General features: G+C 39.8%; 1 protein-coding gene across 1 annotated transcript; it reads right to left on the bottom strand.

Moving 5' to 3' along the window:
• Positions 1 to 131: 131 nt before the first annotated feature.
• Positions 132 to 26,779, bottom strand: ASPM (assembly factor for spindle microtubules). The gene is made up of 29 exons (XM_014883288.2): positions 26,471 to 26,779; positions 24,873 to 25,016; positions 23,143 to 24,499; positions 21,697 to 21,798; positions 20,817 to 20,963; positions 19,953 to 20,198; positions 19,731 to 19,798; positions 19,036 to 19,177; positions 18,828 to 18,958; positions 18,404 to 18,579; positions 18,159 to 18,304; positions 17,995 to 18,080; positions 16,430 to 16,645; positions 15,361 to 15,571; positions 15,132 to 15,277; positions 14,903 to 15,031; positions 13,878 to 14,072; positions 8,325 to 12,950; positions 7,238 to 7,387; positions 6,763 to 6,932; positions 5,780 to 5,939; positions 5,050 to 5,259; positions 4,383 to 4,532; positions 2,929 to 3,120; positions 2,291 to 2,483; positions 1,643 to 1,797; positions 932 to 1,108; positions 534 to 706; positions 132 to 455 (listed from the first exon to the last, which is right to left on the bottom strand). Exons 1-29 carry the CDS (start codon positions 26,777 to 26,779, stop codon positions 350 to 352), a joined length of 10,413 nt encoding a protein of 3,470 aa, XP_014738774.2. The 3' UTR covers positions 132 to 349.
• Between the last annotated feature and the right edge of the window lie 187 nt (positions 26,780 to 26,966).

Genomic DNA, 26,966 nt, shown 5'->3' with positions numbered 1-26,966 from the left:
TTACTGTCCCCCACAAACATCTGCTTTTAATAGAATTCTACAATATCTAATCAGAGTGAAGAATGCTGTTTGCAATAGTGACAGTTGTGTGACAACAATATATTACTGCACCAGTGAAATTTCCAGTAAAATCCAGTTAACTGATTTTATTGTACAATTGCTTTTGACAGTAGTACAAAATAGGGTTTCAAAACTGTATGCAACACAAAAAGTTACCAAAATGTTAATACCAATCTGAAAAAACACTTCCAACAGTAGTTTAACACTTATTTGCTTTTTAAAAAAAATCATTTATCCATTTACTACATACATACTGTACAAATATATCTTCCTATACATCATTTACATTTCAGTAGCAGGCAATACCAAGTGTGTCCATCACCATCACAATTGCTTGCAGAGGATCCACGACTTCTTGCATGTTATCTTTCCTCAAGACCCAGTCTGGTTTAATCCTGTGAAAAGATTAGTGGCTTGCATTAAAATATTTCAATGTCACAGCAGAAATAGAAGACTAATTTTTAAGCACTTACCTTGAAACTGTTTTTATTCTTAGAGGAGTTACTGGGACAGAGGAGCTCCCACCTAAGGCAGTGTTTGTTTTCTGCTTCACAAGTATTCTCTCTGCATCCATCCTGTGTTTCCGAGCTGTGAGTTTGTAGAGGCTCTGGATGCAAGAAACAGTTCTTGGCATGCCTCTGATTTCCTGAGGAAAGGTGAAAACAGCACACAGTCAATACTGCAAGTTCAACAACAGCTTAAATCAAGAAAATATGAGTGTTCACCATCTTGAAAAAGCATTTTTTTAAACCATAGTTTAGTCGAAATTAATACTACAGCCATAACAGGTATGGGAGGGAAGAAAACCACCAAAATATGCAAGAAAAGTATGCTAAATTAAACCATTAAACACAAAACATTTAGGTCTTACCAAAGCTCTTTTCGAGTCCTTGGAAAGGATGGCCAACAAACAACAGGTCTTTGTGAAAATGCTTCCTCCTTTCTCTGAAACTTTGTCCCCAGCTTTGCCTCTGTACATTTGCAGTAGGTCTAGTAAAGTATCTATAGAATTTTCAGCTTCATAAACTGCTTGAGTAGTTCTTTCATACTGTTAAACAAGAGATGGGAGAGCTTCTATAGACAGATCTTTAAAATATCCTTAGTTCATAGGTTACTATTTAGAGGTTAGAGGAAAAAGCAATAGCCCATTTTCTCCCCTAGAATAAATTTGTAGCTGAACTGCTATCCAAGCAATACAAATCACTTCTGTATTTACACAACTGTAACAGATTATAAAAAGGTGCCTTTTGTTTCCTGTCTTGTTTAGAAATCCATAGAATCTGGTTTTATATTTAAAATAAAGAAATAAATTAGAATAATTTCAGAGAAATTTAAAAATACTTGTGATAGCTTGCAATGCCTTAAGGCCATGAAATAATTTTTTCACCAAAAAACTCCATATAATTACTACAAGGTAAATAAACAACTGGTTTCAAAATAACAGTAAAAAATCAGAACCTATTTTTATTCAAAACTACTACTTTCATTGCTCCAGATTTATTCAGAAATTTTGTGGATAAACAAGTACTACAATAAAGTAGCCTATTGGTTATAAACCTGGAAAAGAAAATATTCAAGTTACCTTTGAAACATTGAGTAGAACCTGAACTGAGTATCTGATCACATCCATGCATGGAACACTTCGGTTGCAGCTTCGAATCAGAACGAAAATACTGAAGATTGCTCTGCTCTGAGCCATATTTTCACAACACAGTGGGGACAGCCTGGTGGCCACCTCTAAAACAATTAAAGAAAAACAAGTAGAGAAAAGAAAACTCTGAAGTTTGCAAAATTACTGCAAACCAGGATTTTCTCTATTTTTAAGTAAGAGTGCAAAGTAAAAACTGCAATTATTCATTTAAGTAAGTGTTTCTAAAGCAATAGAAATTAATATTCCAGACTAAAAATGAAGCAGACAAAACGACCCACAGAGAACATACACTGATAATAAAAATGACAATAAACTTATGTTAGGTATAGCACTACTAGGACTGATAGGAAATTAGAGCAGTCATATAAAATTTCCTTTCTCTACATAACCATTTGAATATTGTTCTTCAATCAATAATCTAATTTTAGTCAGGAAAACCCCCCATTATACCCCCTAATGTTCACATTTTATAGTCATGCAGAAAGCCCAAACATCATTATGAGCTCTCCTCAGCTGAAAAATCCAGTTTTTATCATTATTTCTGAAAATCCATCAGTTACAGTAGAACAAAATACTGACCGAGATGCTTTAGTGCTGCAAGAATGTAGGAGAGATGTTTGTATTTTAGAAGGTGGTCAATTGCAATTGCAGTTCTGTTGCCCAGTTTGTTTTCTTCTCTGCTCTTTTCATTGGCCTTTTCTAAACTGCGTCTTAAAGCTCTGGTTTTTGCTGTGTCAGTCATCTTTCTCCAAAAATATCCCCTCCACAATGCCTATGGAAAAGGAAATTCCACAAAGAGACAAAGTTGTAAAAGAGACACAAGACAATAGAACTTCCATGACCATTCCAAATCAGTTTTACACAAGTCTGACAAAGTATTGAATGACCTTGGGTATTCAGTTTTAAGGCATTGACACTCAGTTTTTATCTTTCAAATACTGGACTTGCAAGACAAAAGGCAAAAAAATCCATGCATATCCAGTCCACACACACTCCCACCTAAATCATCTCAGCCATTATCTGCTTAGTATTCCTTCATGATCTGTTTGCCTTCAGCTTTCATGGCTAAAGCAAAGCTGACTTGGCTTGCAATTTCACTGATAAAGCCATCAACCAAAGCAAAGATCTTTCCTCTCCCCAAAAACCCATGAGAAAAAACCCCAGATAATAAAAATAAACGAACCCAAACCCGTTATTTTCTTACAAGAGGTGTTTACCTGAAATTTAATTATTCCCAGTGCCAGCTTCCTCCTGCGCGTGCGGGCGAGGAATGCGCGCGCGTTCCTCTGGATGACGGCCGCTGCCGCGTTCCTGCGGCGCAGCCAGCCCCGGACCGTGCGCTGCAACCCAACCACTCTTCGGTGAGCCCTCAGAAACCTCTGCCGCTGCATTTTTGCTCGGAACCATCTCTGTTTAAAATGAAAGCACATTTCTCTGTTTATTTAAAACTCTTCCCCTACACTCCCTTTTCCCACCCTAAATGAGCACTGATACAAACTGGGTGTTCTAACATGAGCTTTGGCAGATACAGGCGCTATAAACATCACCAATCACAAATAACCTCCACGACTCTGACTGCCCTTGTGGAGCTGAAATGCAAGACTGCACAATGAAATCTTAACTAGGAGCCACTAGGGAAGCATTCTGAGGACAGCAAGGTAGAGGAGAGAATAGATAGAATGGTTTCAGTTAGAAGGCACCTACAATGATCATCCAGACCAACTGTCTGACCACTTCAGAACTAACCAAAAGATAAAATATGTAATTCTCCCAATTTATACTTCTGTCCAGCATTACTATGCCCTAGGAGTTCTCTTTCTCTTGTCTGGCTTTTAAGGAGAACCACCACTCCACTCTTCTCATTTCCCATCTCTGTTTATTCTCTTGTATAAATAAAGACAGGAGACAGGGCACTGTGTTCCAAATCAGAGCAAAATTACCCTTTTCCATCCCTTCTCTCTTGCCTTAAAGGGAAAATCTAATTTATGGGGAGAAATAACAGATTAGGATATACAGAGAAGTAGTATGGCAAAGTTTGCCATGACATCCTTGACCAGAGAGCAGCTATTTCAGAGCTCCTATTTCACCTCTCCATTTATCCAGTGCTGGCCTCCCATACTGCAACTAAGTTAATGGTCAGTTTGGAGAGCTGAAAATTATTTTTACAATTTGGTAGTGCTGCAATACAGACTTGATTTTGATCTTCCTTTTAGATAAGTAAAACCTGGTTTTATTAAAATGCTGCAACCTACGCAGGCTCTGATACCACTGGCAGATCAGAAACATCCAGCCAAACAAATCACAGCATCCCAAGGGATTTGTTCATGTAAGGAGATGCTCTATCATTTCACAAACCTGACAGGTTGTTGTGTCTGGTCTTTCCTACCTCCAGTAGGACATAAAGAAATAGGCTAAGACAGCACTCAGATTTCTTTAGTAAGCTTGAGGGTCTGAAGGAAACAGACTTTCCCATCCATCCTCAGCTTTCAAATGCTTCAGCTTCCAGAGCTTGCTTAGCTATGTATTAGTGGTATTATTTAATAAATCATAGCCTCCATAATTTAGCTTTATTTTCACATGTGAAGAAACTACATTGTCTTAGTGCTATAGCTTAACTTATAGAAAACAAGTTAGACTGTTACACAAATCACTCAGCCTTAATCAGACCAACCTGAATAATAAGAACAGATGAGATCTGGGTTTGTGCAAGTTTTAGGGTGAGGTAAATCCTGTAGGCTCTTTGAATTTTAATTGCAGAGATATGATGATATGCAGCTGCTGTAAAATAAAGAAGTCTCTTCTTTTGTTTCTGTTCTGAAATCTGTAGAAGGGAAACAAAACAAAAACATCATTAATTTTCATACTCTGAGGTAGCTGGATGCCCACACAAAGAATATCGTCCACAGCAATAAACTACTAGATACTGAAAATCACCTCAGAACTAAAGTAAGCTACCCCTCTGCAGTACTAGGTCTCCAATCTAAATGGTAACACAGAGAACTGATTGTAAGAAACATCATCAATACATAGCAGAGAACAATTTCATTGCAAGCCTATGTGTGCAGAATTATCCAGTTATAGGTAAGCCACAAAGATCTCAGAAGCTAAAACAACACTCAGCAGTGAAAACCTACTTCAGTTCTATAAAGGACTGTAAGAAAAGACTCAAACTGTGTTTGATCTGTTCTGGCATGCCCAATACTCACAGGAGCCAACAAGAACTTGATTTCAACACCAAGAAATCAAGTTTTCCTCTCCCTGTCAGTCAGAATTCATGATAAAACAGCTCTAGAGATACTTTACATCCTAAGCAAAGGTTTATTTTGAATTATACCAACCTTTTTCCTGACTAAATAACCCCGGATAAATGCTTGCAGTTTAATGACAGCTCTTCTAGTCTCATTGTATTTCATAAACTGAAGCCTGCCTTCCTGCCAAGCCCGCAGATGTTTTTGGATAATTACAGCAGCAGCTTTTTGTTGAACAAATTTCCTTCTTGCCTTGAAACCTCTATATGCATTTTGGATCAGACATGCAGCCTGGTGCTTCTGAAAAAGACGTTGAAGAATGCATTGATAATTAATCTTTTGTTCATTCTTTTCATTCATGTCAGGATCAATATACATAATACACCTTTTTTTTTTTTTTTTTTAGTTCTAGGTGTTTTTTCCATCATAAGAACAAATATGGAATGAGAAAAACAAGTTAATTCATGCAGTAGTAGTTTATATAAAATGAAATTTCACAGTTTGGAAGGTCTTTTCACTTACCTAAATGAGGTCAAAATATGGACTTAATCTTTTGCAAGCAATAAAGCCAGCAGAAAATTTGGCATTTTATTTTGGTATCAGTATACAGAGGGGTAATTCAACAATTGGAACTGTTCAAAATCAAGAATCAACCCTGTTGCTTAAAGCAAAAAAGGATATTTAATATTTTGAAGAGTGTTCAATCTTTACTCTGGTTCCACCTTTTCTATGTTTCTCCACACTGATGACAAAAATCACTCAAATATATTGAAAACTTATAAAGTAACCATGACACATCAGAGTACAAGTGGAAACATACCTGTCTTCGAAGTCTCCTGGCTCTGTACTGCCTGTATGCCAACTGAATCTTCACTGCAGCACTCCTGGTTGCCAGGAACTGCTGCCGAAGCTCTCGAGCAGTGCGGGTTGCTCTCCAGACTCTTTGGATGGTAAGGGCGCAGGACTTCATTTTCAAAAACCTGACATGGAAATGCTTTTGTAAGTAAGAAAACAGTGATGGTTTATGAAATCATCAAGATAGATATTGGGAAAGCAGAGCTGTTCTCAACCAGATCTTGGAACACTAGAAAATGGTTAATAGCCAGCAACACTGGCAGAAAGTCTGATTTCAAACAGAAGATATTTTCCAGTTTCCCATAGGAGGTATTTCCCTAAGTTACTGCCAAAGGAGGCTGGGGAGGGACACAGCAGTTTGAAAGGCATTGGGCAGACTGACATACAACAAGTCTATAAAAGGATAATAACAGGAATAGGCAGGATGTTTAAAAAGCAGGGATTCTGAGGGAGGACCTTGTATCACTGAACAGCATTCCTTACTGCTACTGGCATGGGACACTTCAGAATGACATGAACTACCAAGCTGATCTCATAGCAAAATAAACATATAAGCCAGTTTAACTATTCCAATGTGGATTAAAATTAAATAGCTTTTCAACCATCAAGCTGTATGCTGGAATTTTAACAATATCCAGAACATTTTTCTTGCAAAAAAGTGAAGTGAAAAAAGATCAAGGCCTACTCTTTCTGGAGCCCAAATAAACACAATTTAAACTTGTGAAGGAGCTTCCATTCCAGGAAAACAATTAAATGTAATGAAAATCTTGTGCAAAATAATAACCCCACCTCCACCAATAGGGTTATACTCACACACACACGTTACAAGGATGCTGCAGGGGCAGAACCTGAGAACCTGAAGAGCTCTAAAGAGTGCAGTGCAGCACAAAACCATTACATAATGAAAGCTTGGAAAAGCAGAATGATGTATGTCAGATTTGGTATTACCGAGCCCGCAGCTGTTTGGCCCTGAAGTGACTCTGGATAACAAGGGCAGCTCTGAGCACAGATGTGTATTCCTCTCGTGCCTTGTGACCTCGGAACCAGGCTTGGATGACTTGTGCTGCTCTCATTTTGCTAATCCACTGCTGCCTGGCTTTATAACCCCTGTATGCTGCCTATTAGAGAAATAAAAATATTTTTTTAAAAAATCAGAACTGTTAACGGAATGAACAAAATTAAAAAGACAAATATCACATCAACAGGAACAATTTTTAGGATTTTTATCTCTAAAATACTACAAATATTTAATTTTTCACATCTAGAAGATGTTTTCAAAAGCAAGTGAAACATATTCAGGGAAATACCATAAATGCCACTCTTTAATATTAAAGTCTGCAAAAACAACTACATTGTCAAGAAACAAATACAAGAGATTAAAAAACTCAAACAAACACTCAATAAAAACCACTTTTATGATTACCTGAATTGTAATGGCAGCTTTTTTCATTTGATGGAATCTGTGTTGATCAATGTTTCGCCTCCGATAGGCTCTGTAGTGCTGCTGTATTAACACAGCAGAAAACTTGCACAGAAGATATTTCTGTCTCTGATTAAATCCACGGAAAGAGGCCTTCAAAGAAAAAGACAAACTTGGAATATTTCACCACTTGCATCATATCAGCTGGGAATATTTGCATATTTCTATGTATAGCTCTACTCACTGGCTTGTTACAAAAACAATGTAAATAAACATATTTTCAATGTCAAAACTAATTCTTTTTTTCTACCTTTTAAGGTAAGTAACCATCCTTATATTGTTCAGGATACAGAAGTTAAACATTCAGAAAATAACTAAGCAGCTACCAATACCCCCAAAACATGGAGGTGAGGAAAGCACATCTATCACATCTTGTGGTCTCCAACAAGAGAGTAAAACCAACCTAAGAAAATCTTACAGAATCCTAGAATGGTTTGGGTTGGAAGGAACCTTTAAAGATGGTCTAGTTCCAACCCACCCAACATGGGCAGGGATACCCATTAGATCAGGCTACTCAGGGCCACAAATGGATATGAGAGATGATTTATTTCCTTTTCTTCCTGGATTTGGGGGAATTTCCCTCCTTAAATTCCTTTTCAAAATGTTACTTAGGCACTTCGATTAGTCTAGGGCCAATTACTAAACCTAGGAGGACTAACATGATTGATTTACTCGCACCTTATTAAACAGGAGTCCTAAAGAATGTAGCAATCATGCTTTTTGCCATTTATGCCACTTTATACCCACTACCAGTGCCCTCTCATACAACATCAAGACAGCTTTTATTCATATTCCCATCAAAGAAAACGTTCATTGAGCCACTAATATTTAGAGGTGAAGTTCAGTTGTCTTAAAGAACCTTATTTCTGTGTACTGTGGTAGTAAGCTTTATATATCTGCCCTGTAGTACACGCCAGAAACTGATTCTACTTTATCTTTAAACTGTGGTTTACAAGAACAGTAAATCTTTAAAACACCTACAAATGAAAACCAAACCACCCAAATCCCAGTATTATACACTCAGAAGTACCTGAATTTTAATTGTGCTTTCCTTCATTTTGTGAAACCTCTTCCTTTCAAGGTATCCTCTGACTGTGGCCTGCACAAGGATAATGTTCCTCCGGGTTTCTAAGTAAGCCATTCTCTGATGCTTCACAGTCAGGTGGGACCGGTAGTGCCTCTGCAGGACAACTGCTGCTCTTTTATAGCTCATATACTGGGATTTACATTTATGCATTAAGTAATAGGATTGCAATGTAACAGCTGCTGCTCTGAGTTGGAGGTACTTTCTCCGCTGCAGAGCCATTTGAAGGAAAGACTGAATCTTCCTTGCGGCTTGTAGCTGCCTTGCTGTTTGTCTTGCTTTCCTAGCTCGGAAGGCAGACTGAATAACTACTGCTGCTTGTCTTTGAGCCAGGTACTGTGCCCTCTGTGAACGAGCCCTGAGACATGACCTGTACCACCTCTGAACAGCAACGGCGGAGCTGCGGAGCCGTGCATAGCGAGCCCGTGCTCTTTGGCATCGGAACGTGGACTGGATCACTACTGCTGCCGCCTTCTGTGCGAGAAAGCGTCTCCTCTCCGTGCACATTCGTAGGAACGACTGAATGTGCCGTGCAGCAACGTGGGCTTTATACAACTGCCTGGCTTTCCTAGCACGAAAAGCAGCTTGAAGGCAAATGACAGCCTTTCTTATTTCTGCATAATTTCTCATGGCAGCTTCTCTTGCCATTTTGGCTCTGAACCTCTGCTGTGTGACTGTGGCAGCCCAGCACAGCTGTTTGTAACACCTACGTTGCACGTACATGCGATAGCTGGACTGTATCACAACTGCTGAAACGTGCAGGAGTTTCAGCTCCTGCCGTGCCTTCATGCCTCTGTACGCTGCTTGAATAACAAGAACAGAATTCCTCACTGTCAGATACCTCTTGCGTTGGCTCTTTCCTTTCAAATAGGATCGATAGTAGTTCTGTATAACCACAGCTGCGCTTCTCATATTCTGATAGGCCCTTCTCTCCCGGAGCATTCTGTAGGCTGCCTGTATTGTACTGGCAGCTGAATGCATGTGCTTGAGACTCCTCCTCACCCTGACACCTCTGTACACAGCCTGGATGTGAATAGCTGCTCTGCGGAGACAGCGATATTCCAAAGCATGCTGCCTTGCCAGAGCCAAAGCTCGGTACCTTCTCTGAAAGACAAGAGTAGCTGCTTTAAGAGAGAGAAATCGCTGATGTTCTCTGAAGGCCTTAAAGTTTTTCTGAACCACAGTTGCAGCACGGTGCATTTCTCGCTGTTGTTTTCTTGCTCGCATGTCTCGAAAAGCCCTTTGGATACAAGTTGCTGCTTTCTTTAATGAAGTGTAACGCTCTACAGCAATTTTCCTGAGCCTGTGGGCCCTGTACCATCTCTGTATTAGCTGGGCTGCCCACTGAACTCTTCTGTAATGACAGTACTGCCTATACATTCGGTAGTTCCTCTGTATTATAAGTGCTGCCTCATGCTGTCTCTTCAGGAAGCACCTTGTTTTCATTCCTCTGAAGGCAGCTTGAATAACTAAAACAGAATTGTACAGTTTTAAGTACTTTTCTCTCTCATGCTTCCCTTCCCTGTAAGCTCGAAAACGTCGCTGTATGATTACTGAAGCAACCCTGAGTGCTTGATAAGAAGTGTAAATTTTATGCATTCTTAACATTGCTTGAATAACCGTAGCAGCTTGATGCATTTGCTGAATTTTCTTCCTTACCACAAATCCTCTATAGGCAGACTGTATGATAACAGTGGCATTACGGAGAGAGAGATATTTTTGACGCTGAATATTTGCTAGTTTTGTTGCTCTGTATTTTCTCTGAATTACAACAGCAGCTGACTTCATGGAAAGAAAATGTTTTCTTTCAAGGAAAGTTCTAAACCTTCTTTGAATAATCACAGCCGATTCATTCATGGTTCTGATGAGTTTTCTTGTTTTCATACCACGGAACGCAGCCTGGATGTGTAGTACAGCATTTTTCATAATCATGTAGTTGTGAACTTCTGCATCTCTCTCCTTACAAGCACGGAACCACTGCTGAATCTGCCTCGTTGCAAGCAACAACTTTCTGAAATCCCTCTGTTGCTTGTGCATCCGATAATAGGACTGAATTATTGCTGCTGACTGGTGCATAGTTTTTATGTCTTGTCGGACTTTCATGCCTCTGCAAGCAGCCTGGAGGATAATAACAGACTTCTTTAGCTCCAAGTACTTTTTGCGTTGTACTTTACCTACACAAAATGCTCTGTATTGCCTTTGAATTCTTATTGCTGCCATTTTCATTGACTGATATTTTTGGCTCATGAAATACATCTTAAACGTGGCTTGGATGCAAACAGCTGCTTGGTGCATACACTGAACCTGTCGCCTCACTCTTACACCTCTGTAAATTGCCTGCACTTGGACTGTGACTCTTTTTAAAGACAAATACCTCTGCCTCTGACATTTAGCATGAATTACTGCACGGTAACGCCTTTGAATGGCTATAGCTGCACATCTAAGTCTTTCATACTCCTTCTTGACAAGGTAAGATTTGAAGGCAGCTTGTATAGTTGTAGCAGCTTTGTTTAGTTTGTTCAGTTGTCTCCTCACAGTCATCCCACGGTAAGCAGACTGCAAGACTAACACAGCTGCCTTGGTTTTCAGATAAACTGCACGTTGGGTTTTCTTCATAGAGTAGGCTCTGTAGTATTTCTGAATCACCAAAGTGGCTTGTCTTAGTTTCTTGTATTTTAGTTGATTTATGTGCATTCTGTAATAGGATTGAATAATTGTTGCAAGATGATGTTTCTTCTGAATCTCTTTTCTCACAGCTTTCCCCCTCCATAGTGCCTGAAGACATACTGCAGCATTTCGCAGCTGAATGTATTCTTGCTGTTGTCTCTGGCCTAGAACCTTGGCTTTGTAATGCCTTTGGATGGTTAGCACAGCATGCTTCACAAGCCTGAATTGCTTCACAGCCATGAATTTTCTGAAGCTAGACTGTATCCTAGTAGCAGCAACATGCTGTCTTTGAATCTGCTTTCGCACCTTCCAGCCACGAAAAGCTGCTTGTAAAGAAAGCACTGCTGCTCTTGTCATTAAAAAGTTCAGTCTTTGCCTCCTACCACCCTTACAATTTCTGTACCACCTCTGAATCACAACGGAGGCCTGAACCATTGCCTTGTATTTCACTCGTGCAGCATGAGCTCTAAAAGCAGTCTGAATTTTAACAGCAGCTCTGCATTCAAGTTTCAGCTTTTTGCGTGTTTTATAGCCCCTGTAGGCTGCCTGTAAGCACACAGCTGCTTTTCTAACTTGCAAGAACTCCTGCCTGTGACACTGGGTCTTTTTGCAGGCACGATAACGTTGTTGAATGACAGTGGCAGCACTGCAGATACTCAAGTACCGTTGCCGGTCCCTTTTCATTCTGTAGCAGGCCTGAAGTAATATTGCAGCCTTCCTCCACTTCTGTATTTGTTTCCTGACAAGATAGCCTCGAACTAGAGCCTGAATTCTTATGCAACCTCTCTTCAACTTCCTGTAATCTTCTTTCAATTGAAGAGCATGTCTCTGAGAGCGATACCTTCGCTGGGCATAAAGCGTTGCTGCCCTCAGTGCACAGTAACGCTTACGGACTTGCCTCATCTTTGTAAGAGCTTGAATCTTCACTGCAGCATCTCTCAAGACTTTAAATCTCTTTCGGGCGACATAAGCACGGAAACTGGACTGAATTCTGATCACGGATCTCAGGATCCGAGCCTGCCTCCTGGCTTGCATCCCTCTGTAGGCAGCCTGGAGAACAATGGCAGCCAGGCGCACCCTCTGGAAAGCAGCAGCTGCTTTTTTAGCGGCCATGCGTGCCCTATACTGGGTTTGAATTACAGAAGCAGCATTTTTAATCTCTTTGTATCTTTTCACTTGTTGGTATTTTCTCACGTGTGACTGCAATGTAGTCACAGATTTTTTCAGCTGCAGGAATCTTTGTTTCTCTCGTTTCATTCTCCACAGTGATTGAATAACACACGCTGCTTTTACTTGTCTGTACTGCTGTCGTGCCTTCATGCCTCTAAAAGCAGCTTGGAGAACTATCACTGCTGCACACTTCTGCAAATAATACTTTCTCTCAGCTTTGCCCAATTTATAAGCTCTGTAGTACTGCTGAATTGTCACTATTTTTGCCCTGTGCTCCTGGTAAACACGTCTGGCCAGTTGACACCTGTACCAAGCCTGAATCTTGATAACACTTTGCTTAAACCGTAGATACTGCTTCAGGTCTCTGTGCATCCTGTACCAAGACTGTATGACAAGGGCAGCCCTCCTTCTCTTAGCCAGTTCTGAAGATTGCCATTTTCGGAAATAACTCTGAATTACCAAAGCTGCTTTAATTTTCTGTTGAATTTTGTATTTTCTCCATCTTCTGAATGCAGACTGAATAATAAGTGCTGACGACTTCAGGATTTTGTATCTTTGCTGATCTATTTTTGCCAACTTAGTTGCACGCAGATGTCTCTGAATTGTAACAGTAGCCCAAACAATTCGTTTATATGCAGCAACAGACTTCACCATCCTTATCCTTGCTTGTACAAAAATAACACAGTGTCTTAGCTGTAAGTATCTTTTCCTTGCAGAGTATCTCCTCCAATAAGCCTGCAGGTAAAAAAAGAAAAAAATTAGTATTTTCTTCACAGTATGTTAAGTTAAGCATGAATGAGGACTGTCATCTTCAGACTTTAAAAGATTTCTTACTCCTATACTCATCAGAGTGCCACAGAGTATTCTGAGTTGGAAGGGATCCACAAAAATCAAGTCCTACATTTGACTGAATGGCCCATACCAAGATCAAACCCATGACCTGGTGTTACTGGCACCATGCTCTAACCAACTGAGCTCATCTCTGGGTCTTGATCCCTAGGAAGTTAAATCCAGAAATCTACTTTAAAAAAAGAAAATAAAAGCAAAAACCTAAATGGTTTTTAAGCTTTTTAAATTCTGGGAAAAGCCTCAATTTGCCCTGCCAACAGCAGATTGCCTTTTACACTATATGGTAAATCAGCAATTCTTTAATATCCATTCTAAAAAGTCCTAGGAGTGCAATATTTATCTTTGGGTAATGGTAGTGCAAATATCTTAAGAAACTGAATTAACTGCCCCAACTAACACTGCCATGTCTGCCACTCTGGATGTGCCCACTGCTGGTGACATAACACCAGGAAAGTAATTTTTTATTAAAAGCTTCTTTAAGCAATGTTCAGCAGCTGCAAAGAAGAAAACCAACACAACCCCATCACTCCTTACATCACCTGTTTAAGGCCCCGTGTTTTAATGCTTATGGTACGCCATAATATTCACCAAGAAGGAATAATTGTTAATTTATTAGCACACTACTGTCTTTCCCTGAAGAGAAAAACTTAATACAACTCTCAAAAGCAGAGGGGGGGGGGGGGAAATAATAAAAAAAGTATTAGATTTCATGAAAACATTAATGCAAGCAGCATAGATGGTCCTTGGCAAGGCTCTTTCTTAGAGGTTTCAGGGGGTTTCCTTGCTATGCAATCTCACTTTAGATTGCATTACCTGAATGACTGTGGCAGATTTATTTCTGGCTTCCTCCAGCTTTGCCTTTTTCAGTTTGAAGAGAGTCATCCTGGCCAAGTATCCTCTCCAGTGCTTCTGGATGAAAATGGCTGCATTCTCTTTCCTCAGGATGCGTCGCCGAGCCAAGAAGCTCATTGCAGATTTTTGAATTATTCGAGCAGCTCTGTCTCTTTCCTACAAAGAGTACATTTGCACTGAACATTAGCTATGGAATTTTCACTCAAATTTTTAATTTGAATAGCTATCTACAGTAATTTCATAAAATTATAGTACATATGTGCACATTGTAAGATTAATTACTAAATACAATGCCTGCAATTTTTAAAGGGTTTTGGTTTCGATTCCTTCTCCCCCACCAGCATCTTTACTATTAGTTATTTCAAAAGAGTTGTAAAAGGGAATGTTTTGTCATCATTGTTAAGGTTGTGTAGATCCCTTTCTACAACACAGATTCTTAGAATATTTCACTTGAACGCTGTTCTAACACCAATATGTAACCCACCAAGACACAGTGCTGGCATTTATCAACCTTAAGGTTTCATAGTTTTAAAACCTTCACGAAATCTGGTATAACTACCATAAAATCAAGACACAGAATATCAGAACTCATGAAATTCAATTCAAAAGACTGGTGAAGCTTACCTCCTTAACAAAAATAGTAAATTCATGAAGAACTTTAATTACTCCTCTCGAATCAACTACTCCTTTGGTTTTAAGGAAACAGTGCAACTATTTTCTATTTTAAATATTCGGAGAAGAGTTTAAGGGGTGACACACAAAAAAGAACAGTAGTCTCTAAACACCTGCAATTACTTCAGAAGTCTAAAATAAAAGTGGAGTTTGGTAGATTACACCACCAAGAACACCACATATTTTGACGACAGAAATAGCACCCAGTAGTTTAAATGCCAATATTAGTCCAACAAACCTGTATTTTCCATTGAATTTATATTCTCTTTTTTTATTAATATAGAAGTTTTGAATATTGCACAAGCAGAGAGTACCTGGGAGAGTTTCAGTTCCCTCTTAAGCCTGTAGTTCCTCCAGGTAGCCTGAATTAATCGTGCAGCTCGAGTTTCTTGGCGAAGATCGAGAAGCCGTGAACACAGAAATGACAGGTAGGTGATAACAACCTACAGAAACAGAACACAGCAGGGTCAGGGCTGTACAAAAGAGCAGGACACGTTCACATGAGGGCAGAACATGTTTATATCAACTCTAAAGGCATTTTACCTTCTCATCAGGAATTGTATTTGACATGTCTGCATGATGGATCATTGCTGGTATCCCACCTAGGTCAGAAACTGCAGCATTGATCAGCTGGAAGTTTTGCTTTTCGTTGTCCAAGAGTTCCTTGTATAGGACTGAGGGACTTACAGCTTTGTAAAGACAAAACATTAGTCAAATCAAATTGTGCAAAGAAATAGATTTAACATGAACTTCTGAACATCAAATAACTCACTTTGATCAAACATTTCTTCCACAACATTTAGAGAAGTGTCAGACTCTGAAGAGGAAGAAGAGTTTAGTCCCACTGTAACAGTTCTTGAGCATTCCACAGTTTGAGTAGTTCGTTGGCACACAGCTTCCAAAGGCACGTAACAGGGATGATAATGATGAATCAAATGACATAATACTCTGCCATCTGAGAAACACACTGTGAAGTTTTCCACCTGATAAGTAAAAAAAATACAAATTCCTTGAATTTTTATTACTAGTCTGTTGGTATAAACTGAATATAGTTTCTTCTCTTGTACCTTTAAATGTGACCAAGAGCAAATTATTTTATTAAAAAAAAATTAGGGAGCTAGTACTTCCTTTGAACATTTACTGTACAGTAACATACAGCTATGAGAACCCAGAAGCAAAAGAGGTGTGAGTCATTAAACAGTGAATCTACAAGGGAACATCTATGGAACCAATCTTTCTGCAGTAGGATCCCAAAAAAACTTCTACAGATACCTTTATGCCGGGCTTTCAATGCAGAAATAAGTTCTGAATTGGCATCAGTCCTAAGAGCTCTGTTTTACCCTTCAGAAAGGCTAGCAGCTGCTACTGTATTCTGACCAGAGTCAGGTCTCTGACCAGGGCTTCCCTTCATGGAATGAGCAAACATATCCCTTCTAAACAAACATCTCTGAGGAGATGAACTGACCTCATCCAAAACATTAGCTTAATTCTCATAGCTTTTATAAACACTGAAAATTCTATGCACAAATACTTTTAAGAAGGCAGCTCAATGAAAGTCCACAAAAAATTCCCATTCTGGCAAAAAATGTTCATTTTTAAAAAGTATTTTTATGCACAAGACTAACTTGAAGGGGAATTTTTTTCAGATTTGCTTAAAAAGAGAGGTGCAGTTAAACTCACAGAACGATGGTTACTTCAAATCAGATTAAACAAAGTCCAGTAGAATATTTATAAATAAATACCATTGACTTCTACTACATATTTGATGGTTTGAAGAACTCTGTTCTGTAAAGAATTACAACACAGGGTGTACTTGTGGAAGTGTACACAGAACTATTTACCTTGATATTGTAAAATCTACAAACAGCATTAACCCATGCCATCAGCAGCTTCACATTTTCACTGTAAGTCTGAGATGAGAAGTTACTACTGTCTTCCTGTACTTTAAAATCATTTGGAAAAGTCTTGACAGCACCCAACAGTACTTTTTTCTTGTGTGTGCTCTTCAAAAATTCAATTTCTTCTTTTAAATGTTCCACATTCAGAAAAACATCCACCTGTTAGGAAGAAAAACAAAAAATGGGCATGTCAACAGTCTGACATTTCCTGCATTACAGCTGCAGAGCTTTAGGCATAGCATTTTAAAGAGAATCCACACTCACTTCTTAGTGAGGTATGTGCCACACAATCAGTAGTAGATAATCTGGACTTGCCATCATAGACAGCAGATAAAAATCTAAAACCTAAACCTAAATCTACCCTTCCCACTGTTCTGTGTAAAAGAGTTACTGCATTAGTTAATAGTTGGGAGAAACAGGGAAATTCCCTGTGTAATTTCAATGTGCTCTCAGAGGAAACAATAATTTCTGAGTCCTGCCTGCAGTTCCACGGAGCCCATGTACCAATCCTCCTCTTTAAGGGATTCCAAAAGGAATTTAGCTGGTTGGAGAACAAGTAGCATACCCACAGGGCTTTGATAGAGCCACTACTCACTCAAGTTATTTCTCTAATCAAAAGCAATGCAACTGTGACACATGCATCAGAAGAACTAACTGGAGGAAGTTAACTACTTAGTAGTGTAACAGTATTCAAGAAAGAAAATAATTGCATTTGCTTTTTATTATATTGTTGTATCTTAGTGATAGTTCTGTCACTGAAGTCTTTAATATTCTTGCTTTACATATACTTAATTGCACTTACATTCCTGACTACTTAGTGGTGAAATCCCACCTCAACTTTTATCTTATTTTGCCTTTCATACATTATGTTCTTTCCAACTGGATTTGTCAGCTGGACACTTATTTTTAAAATACCTCTGTCTCAAGTTAGAGGGTATTTTAAAACACCCTCTAACTCTTAAAACAATCTTAAGAAAACTATTTTTACTTCCTCTAATAACTTTAGAAATGTCATTATAGTAATGCCTAAGAAATCTGCATTCTTATTTCAAGAATGTTTAATCGACTGTTTCAGATAAAAGGAAGAAAAAGTAGAAGAGCTATAGCTTCAGAGATTACTCTATAATTGTCTACCAGTGTAACTTCAAAATGTCCTTTTCAGTTGCTAAGAGTTTACCTGCACTTTGAGATCAACATTATTTTACTTTTAAGTATCAATTCTGCTACTATACAGCATAAACTCAGAAGTTAATTTTTTTTTTTCAAAAATTTGAATGAAATGTGTAAGAAAAAGCACGGTTAAAACATCCAAGTTGTATTGTTAGGAAACAATTAGCAGTTTAGTAAAGTTTACGTGGAGCTTTGAATGTACAAAGCAAATCATTTCAGCCTAAAATTTGATTAGTAGAGGTTTTCACATACATCAAATATTCCTGAAAGAGTGTAGTTTTCATTATTACTCCTTTGTAACTAGCAAAAACCAAACAAAATAAGCAATTGAATAGTACCTGGAAGGCAAAGACAATTTTCCACAGCAGTGCTAACGTTCGTTCCCTGTGCCTATCCACGATATCCCTGGAGTCAATTGAAGCACCTACCAAATAAAACAAGGGATTAAAGTGTGCAATAGTTATCTGATGCACTTAGAATAACCCTGATTTCTAGGCCTTACCAGTTTCATCTTTCAAGTGCACTCCTCGCTCTTTAAGGACATTGAGAACAATATCAACATTATGCATCTTCTGTAGCCGACTTATTGCAGGAACTCTCAGCTGTTTTGAAAGGCTCCAGTTTTTGGTCAGAAGCTCCACTGTTCTCCTGACAAAGATAATTGCATGTTTAATGCCTCTGATGAGCTCACATTAAGTATGATATCAAAGAAAATAAATATTTCAATAGAATTCTGTATCAACGCACACAAGACGAATGCCGCATTGTAAGTCCACAGCCAGGTTTGTTACAGCAAAGTCAAATTCATCCAGTGGAGTTTGAATATGGCTGACAGGTAGTCCCAAGAAGCCCAGGTGACGGGAAAGGTCACCTTCACCACTCAGGAAGTCCCGGGAAAATGCAAGCAAAAGGTCTTTGCTAGCCTAAAGTTAAAAAAAAAAAAAAAAATCTTAACACTACAATATTTGTCAATCAGAATACAATTTTCATCCCTTGTGCGTCCTAAATTACATTTCATATTTCCTTGTCTAATTCTCAAAATTACATATTTTGTTTAAAATTATTTTAGCAAGTCACACAGCTTCAGCTTTAGTCAGATTAAAAACAATTAAAAATTCTACACTAAGTCTTAGGACAATTCTGGAGGGAGACATCAAATCACAGCTCTCACCTTGAACTCTGCATCCTTACAAAAGAGGCAGGGGTCATGGTCAATCAATCTGGACCGTTTGGCACAATCCAGAAAGCAAACCAACAGCAGCAATTTTTTCAGTGTGAACTTTGACAAAGCTTCTTCGTGACCTAAAATGATAGAACTCGATAAGTGGTAGTTTAAAAATTAAGCACTACAAATAAATTATTTTGGAAGTAGTTGTTACCTTCCCGGTAAAGGTGGGGCACGACTGGATGTCTGTATTCAGCTGCAATGTCAGGGTTCCACAGCAAGCGATTAAGGATAAATATTGCTAAACCCATAACATCACTGTTATTCTCCAAAGCTATCAGTTCTCCATAAATAGTCTAATATGAAAGAAGGGGAAAAAAGCAGAAGTAAGTGCTAAAAGTTACCTTAAATAATATGTGATTTTTTGAACAATACACATTATTGAATTTCTAAAATAATAAATGGCAATTGGTCTCTAAATATCAAACAGTTTTCAAGTGAGTCCCTGAAAGGTAAACCCAAAGGAAATTTCAGAAGAGTTAGTCTCATTTCAAAACATGCACGATTATCTGTGTCTGAGAAATCAATCAGGAACTTTTTAAAGACAACCACATTCTTCTCCAGTTTACTGAAGTGAAAACGATAGGGAAATGCTTTCGTGTTATTGGTCACGGAATTAACTTCCAAGAACCTTGATTAAATGTTTTCCTTCTTATAAGGTAATTACTTTTTTAAAGCAAGTATGTTGTAACAATTTTAAATATATGCATCATGCTATAACTGAATTGAACCTACCTGAATTAGTATGACAGAAAATATAACGACACCCAAAACAACCTCTACTAAAAAAATTGCTAAATGTCCATTAAATTTAGATTATAGTTTATAGAGTATACACAGTGCACTTACCTCCAGACCTATACGCAGCCATAAAGGGTTGTAAGATAAAAGCCAATTAAGGACTTTCTGCCGTTCTCCTGCAAGAGAGCATCTTTTAATATTAGATCCAGCAAACATTTCATAATAATGTAAAAATTTCTCTAAACCAATTTTAGATTAAACAAACTCAGTGCATGAATAACCCTCTTCCTACTTACAAGAGGAGAGAATTCCAGGTTTGAGCCCCCTTACCTATGTCTTTCCAGAGGTGCCTGTCCCTGCGGACCAGCAGGCGCCGGGTTTCGATCTCCAGCTCGAGTTTCTGGATGGCTCTGACCATGGCTTCGCCAGTGAACAGCTGGCAGGCCGCGCGCCGCAGCCTGTTCAGCCTGCGCCGAGCTGTGTACGCCTTCAGAGACGCCTCATCTTTCGTGGGTGCCTTAGGAAGGCTCCTTTTGTGATGGTTCTCTTCCCCCAGGAGAAGAGCAGCTGCATTTACTGTTTAAACATGCACAAAAAGTATGCATTTACATCTCAAATAAGGGTAACTTTGCACACCTCATTTACTTTTTTCCCTCTTTAAGCTGACATTCTGTTATTTTTATTCTGAGTGATGAATTATCCTTCAGGAAGCTTGTCAGCTGTTGCACTACACATATGTTGTCAAGTACAAGAATACTAGTCAACTATTAAATATAAGAACACTTATTTCATAAGTCAGCAGTGCTAGGAATTCAGTTTTAAGATGAATGGCTCCATCTTTGTTTTCTTCAAATGAAGCTAAAGATAGAGCAAAAAGTAGGCTATCCTTTTAGTAAAGTGCCAGCTATAATATTTTCCAGCAGGTGGAGATTCCCCACTCACCACCCACTGAGAAGTGCCAAAGCCACACATTCCAGTGCATTCTTGTTGCAGAGCACCCTCCCCACGCAGGGGTGTGGTGTGCTGTGCTTGCCATGAGCTAGTGAGCCATCCACACTCGTCAGAAGGGGGAAAATATGACAACATGACTCTGAAAAGGTTTAGTGTAAAAGGAGTACTACTACTTGTTGGTGTTAATAAAGTATATTACATAAAGCTTAAGAAAATGAGAAGACAAAATTATTGTACTCCTACCTTGCGAGGTATTTGTTTTTACATTGAAGTCATCTGGGGTAAGAACAAAATTTAACCACCAGGTGAAACCTCGTTGCTGCTTCTCCTTCCAACGTTCATCATAAAACATGTTTTTAGCAGCAAAAGGCATTGGGTGCCGAGGGATGACTTCAAAAAAGAAACCAAAACAACAATAACTTAATCCTTTGCAGTTCTTAAAACGTTTGATAACCAATATACATTTCATTGTGGAAAGGATTCATGTTTGACGCTCCATTTAGCACTATAGCCAAAAAAAGCAGATTGTTAAAATCTTCAGTGATTTGTGGATCAGGGACTATTAAATAAATTTCAGCCACAAAACATGGCTTGAGTTTTTGCAGTCCCAGAAGTAAGACAAGACACCTAGAACTCAGGCCATTTGCAGTGGGGCAAACCCAAACTGAACTGGATTACATCCAGGAACAACCGTTTTATTAGATGCATTTTTATGATCAGATCAACTTAGTATTCTTAACTCCGCAGAATTTTTATCTTGTAGGAAAAAAAAATTCTCTTCTGAGATACTCTGTTGTTGCCTTAAAATGTTTTCAGATATGGAAGAGGCATTTAACTGATGGCCATCAGTAAGCTGGGAGCAGAAATGTAATGTAGCTTACACTTACAGGCCAATCTGGAACAAAGTAACATTTACTTTTAGGTGACCATTGCAACCAATTTTCTTAAAAGTAGTGAAAACAGATCACAAAAGGTTACACATATTATTCTACTAGGTTTTGATTCATTTCAGGTACTATCTTCTATTTTCTCTCAGCTCTAACCAGCTAGGTCTTACCTGACACCAGCAGTACAATTGTGACATTCTCTTCAGTGTTTTACCAAATACCAGGAGTCTGCCTACCTGTTTTCAGTGGTTTCACAAATGTCAGGTGTGACTGGGCCAATCCAGGGACAGGTTTACTAATTCTCTTGGTAGCTTTAGATGCCTTCTGAAGAGAAGAACCTACAAGCATTAACACACAAATATCAACAGACAATATGTCAGTGAAAGTTAATGTATTAAAGTTCACATCACTTCTAAAGTACAGAACTAGAGTAATTCCCCATGCACCATTCAAAAGATATTGATGATTTAAAAAGGGGAGGAAGGAAGATGTGTGGATGCAGGGAGCTACAGACTGGTAAGCCCCACTTCTGCACTGGGAATATGATGGAACCAAGTGATGCCATCTACCTATAGTTCTGTAAAGCCTTCCACACAGACCCACATGGCATCCTCATCTCCCCCTTGGTCAAGGGAGGGGATTGTTCCCCTCTACTCTGCCCTTGTCCAGCCCATTTAGCTTTATCCTAAAGGATTAATAGAAATACCCTGGTAGATAATACACCTTTTCCTGTTGCATATCAATACTTTCAGCACATTATTTTTATGCAAACCATCTTTAAAAGCCTGATAGTGAAGTGCATTACTGAAAGCCCCAAATCAAATCCAGACCACAGAACAGATCATTCAGCTGAAGAAAGCAGCAAGTGCTATTTTGGTCTGAAAGCTATGATGAACTTTTCCTGGTAGTTAAATTTTGCAAATTAAACACATCTTTAAGTTCCAGACCCTCATTCCTTTCACGTTCCACAGCATATTTGGGGTTGGAACAGTTAGAAAACCCAAAATAAACTGAAATGCAAGCCATGTCAGCATCTTCTGATCTTCAAGCAAAAAAGTATCAGCAAACAATAAGGCAGAGACAACTACACAAGGCTGACAAGTTAATCACAGACAGTAAAAAGCAGGCAGAATGAAAAAGACTTAAGAACTTCTTCACTGGAAAAGTGGTTAGGAATTATCACAGACTGCCCAGGAAAGTGTTGAAAAGGTGCATGGATGTGGCACCTGGGGTTATGGTACAGTGGTGAACACGGTGGTGCCAAGTTAATGGTTAGACTCAATGTTCCAAGGGGTCTTTTCCAACCTTCATGATTCTGCTTTTGAAAATATGTGACAACAGCAATGGAGGCAAACATTCACAACGGTAAATGTATATGTGATAAATCTTGTGCAGTAAGTGCCCAGAAAATTTGATTTATGCAACAATGTCTCGGCTTAAGAGCTTTTAGCTACTTTACCTATTATTGTTATTAACAAATTTACACAGGAATAAAGTAAGTTTTAAGCCAATTACATAACCAAAATTCTAACCTAGTTTTCAGTTTTTTAAAACACAGATACCTAACAAATTGCAAAAGCCCAGATTTCAGAGCTGACTTGCTAGACAGTTCAGTTTCCTATACATATTTCCTAATCAAAGGCATCTTTCAGAAAATGGTAAATGAAGGAAACACTGCTCACCAGCTTTCTTCCTCTGCCCTACTCTCTCTCCACTCATGGCTATGAAGGCTGATGGTCGTCTGGTTGTGCATGTTTGATTGCTCATGCTAGAGGTAAGAGCTCTTTTTCTTTCCACCTCTTCCACATGCAATGGAGCTGTAACTCTACTATTTCCTATGAATGTTTCACTTTTCCTCTTACGACATGAAGAAGTTGATCCAGTAGGAGATGAGTTCACCTTGTCATTGTGGCACTTATTTTCAGATGAAATGGGAGCTGTAACTGGTAGGTGTTTAGATGTTTCTGCTTCCACGTGCCCAGGCACCACATTAGCACATCCTATTATTGCTTTATTAAGGCATTTTTTAGATTTTGGCTGGTGGGTTTCTGTTTTTGTTTCTTTGGTAGCAGCAGGCTTACTTTTTATGACAGTGGCAGAAAGAATTGGACGTTTTTTTGTTTGCTCTCTCCGAGAAGGATTGTCAGTCTGAAGTTCCTCTGCAGAAGGAAAACTGCAATGATCTTCCTTGGGTTTATCACTTTCAAATGCCTGTGATTTGACATTATGCAGCTCAAAGACTTCATTTAAGCTATGTTCTACATGAACACGTGTTTCTGGCTCCACGCCTCCATCTTTTTTCCATTTTGACGGTAGAAATCTCTTAACAACGTAAGTCTCTGTGGTGGATGATATTAATGCTGCCTCAGGTTTAGGAGTCTTTGATGGTTTATCTGACAAACTATCCTTCACAAATTGATCAGGTGACAGTATTGGAAAAGGTTGTTCTATTACATCTATATCCACTTGATAATTGTCATTTACAAAAGCATCTGGACTTAAAATTCTTCTTGTACTTAAAACAGGCGCAGAGGCTGAGTGTTCTGGAGTGGAAGCTGGCGAGAGTGTAAAATTAAGAACTTCTCCATCATTTGAAATTGGCAATTGTGCTAATCCAGCAGAACTGGAGGCACTTTCAGGTTGCAATTGATTGTGCTCAGTAACACATTTATTGATGTTACAGATGTCTATCTCAGGTAACAATTCCTTATTTCCAGAGGCAGCAATATCCCCAAATGCCGTAGACCTTCTCAGGGCAAGTGGTGTGTGAACAGTATTGCCATTTTCCTCTTGCACTGATGCAATAGGAGATGGAGGCAGCTGATTTTCTGAGCCAGCAAGAGGGTCATTTTCTTGGGATATACTATTCTGCACTGTGTTCTGATTCTCACATGACTGAAGGGGATTTCTAAGTCTATCCACCTTCTGAGAAACTTGAAATGTTTTATTAACATTTTTAATTTCTAGAGTACTCTTCTTAACTTTTATTGCAGATGTTCCTGAAGAGTTCTTCTTTTTTAGTGTATCCCAAAGACTCCTCTGAAAAAGAACCATACATAAAAGTTAGTGTGGTGACTTGCTAAATTCTTCTAAGTGTAGAAGTAAACATTACTCGCATAGCCATTCAAAGTTTAAAAAGACTGTAAAAAGAAGCCCTGATCAAAAATTCACAATACCTTATTTGCAGGCTTGAAAACCATTTATTTGGTCGTGTTTCAGTTTTATTCTTTAAGCTGTAGTTTATCAGTACCTACTTTCCAATCCAGCTAAAAAAAGTTGAGGACAATGGGTATTTCCACAGCATCACTTATCACCTTATAATCCTCCTTCACTGAATTGTCTAGTAATAAAACCAAAATTTGCATCACAGATGCCAAAGTAACGAACTAAGATACAATAAACACACACTCACCTTTTTCTTCGGGGGCTGCTCAGCAGCACCAAGGAGCACAGCTTGATGTTTTACAACGTCATTAACAACAAAAGTCACCAGTTCTCTGATTTTTCCTTCTTCCAATGGGGTCCATGTGATAGAAACAAATATTCTTTGTCCTGACTATTGGAGAAAAAAAACATATTTAATATCTACCCTTTAGGTACACTTAGGTAACATTGAAGATCAAGTAAACAACCAAACAACGAGCAGTATATAGAAGAAATATATATTATGACAACATGAAATGATAAAAAATTGTTAAATGTTCAAATGTCAGTTTTCCCTCTTTGACATGGACATTTAAGCAACCTCTATCAAAAATGCTGTTTTACTAAAAGGTTGTGTACCTCTGAATCAAAATACAGTGGAAAACAAGAATACATATAACACATAGTAGAAGGAGAAGGTTTGAGTAAAGGTGAGTAGAAGAAATCACATATTTTTTTGCACATATTAACCAAAGAAGTCCTCTAGGGTAATTCTGAAAGAATTATGGTGGGACAAATAATCAGAGATTGATTAACTTAGGACCTTAGCTGACCCTAAATATAAGTGTCAATTTTTTTATTCAAATTTGACATACAAGTTCCTTTGAAAAAAAGTAAGACACTGCAAATTATCAAGGAAGTAATGAACCTTTCTATTCATTAATTCCTAGAGGAACATATTATTCAAGCACTTTTCAGTGAGACTTCACCCTGGTTTTATAAGCCCACTATTGCAATAGATGTCCAGAGTGTTTCTTCCTCTCTCACAAACACTCTGGACAGTCTGGATAGTTGTAGACATATGTTCGTCTAAACTGTAATTTTAAAAACTAGCATTGATTGGACTAGCCACAGTTTTCATTTCCTTAGATATCGTAAATGTTTAATCCTATTTTAAGCATGCCTTGCTCTCTGTTGTGTCAGAGTGCAGAACACTGAGCTGGCATCCTCTCCCCTGAGTCTTTTTCCTAAACACATGCCCTGAAACGCTTTGACAGGTCTCTGTCTTTGAAACAACATTCCCAAAGAATAGTTAAGTTCATTTCATTCTTTTATCCACACTGCAAACACCTCTCTGTTGAGCCAGGTTGTAGCGCCTTCGCGGCGCTGACAGCCCCCAGCCTGAGGGGCCCGGCCCGGCCGTCCCCGCCTGCGGCCACACGACCCCCGACACGCACCGCCCTCAGCGCGGCCGCAGCATCCACATCCCGGATGGCTGCCGGGTGCTCCGGACAGACCCACACCATGGCAGCCCCACATCCCGGAGAACTGCTGGGTGTTCCGGACAGACCCACACCGCAGCCACCCCGCATCCCGGAGAACTGCTGGGTGCTCCGGGCAGACCCACACCATGGCCGCCCCACATCCCTGAGAACTGCTGGGTGCCCTGGGCAGACCCACACCGCAGCCACCCCGCATCCCGGAGAACTGCTGGGTGTTCCGGGCAGACCCACACCATGGCCGCCCCACATCCCGGAGAACTGCTGGGTGCTCCGGGCAGACCCACACCGCGGACGGCGCCGCTCCTCCCTCGCCCCTCGGCCGCCAGAGCTCCCGCCCGTCCCATGGCGTGTTCCCACCCCGTACCTCCACAAAGAAGCGGCGGTGCTCGATGCTGAAGCCCCTGGCAGCGGCCGGAAAGCGGTCGATGACCACCTCGGCATCATCGTCATTGGGGTTGTCAATGCGCAGCAGACGCGTGCGGGAGGCGCCCACGCGCAAGCGGCCGAAGCTGAGGAAGGGCGGCCGGGAAAAGTAGCTCAGGATCAGCACGGCGGGGTCCTCATCCGCGTCCTCCTCGCCACCCCGCGGGGCCCAGCGCCGCCGGCCGGGGTTCTTGGCGGGGCTGCGGTCCCGGTCCCCCCGCGCCGCTGCGGTGACGGAGCCCGCGGCCATGGCCGGGCAGGCGCGGAGCAGCGGGCCCGCACAGGCAGCGCCGCGCCAACTGCCGCTCGCGCGTTCAAACTCACGGCTCCGCCAATCCCTGCGCCGGCCGCGCCCGCGAGCCCCGTCCCCCTGCTCACCAGCCAATCCTAGCGCGGATCGCGCCCACTCCAACCCACCCCTTCACCCGTCCGCCAAT

This window comes from Sturnus vulgaris, chromosome 9 (assembly GCF_052056855.1).
Source record: "Sturnus vulgaris isolate bStuVul1 chromosome 9, bStuVul1.hap1, whole genome shotgun sequence".
NCBI classification, from domain to species: domain Eukaryota; kingdom Metazoa; phylum Chordata; class Aves; order Passeriformes; family Sturnidae; genus Sturnus; species Sturnus vulgaris.
This window is presented reverse-complemented; position numbering and strand designations above follow the sequence as displayed.

What these genes read in the sequence shown, in the direction of transcription:
- ASPM (XM_014883288.2), bottom strand. Translation starts at nt 26,779, where the DNA reads ATGGCCGCGGGCTCCGTCACCGCAGCGGCGCGGGGGGACCGGGACCGC. An exon ending in GTAGATTTTACAATATCAAG is followed by an intron (nt 15,572 to 16,429) that starts GTAAATAGTTCT and finishes TTTACTTATCAG; the next exon opens with GTGGAAAACTTCACAGTGTG. An exon ending in AGAATAAAAACAGTTTCAAG is followed by an intron (nt 456 to 533) that starts GTAAGTGCTTAA and finishes ATCTTTTCACAG; the next exon opens with GATTAAACCAGACTGGGTCT.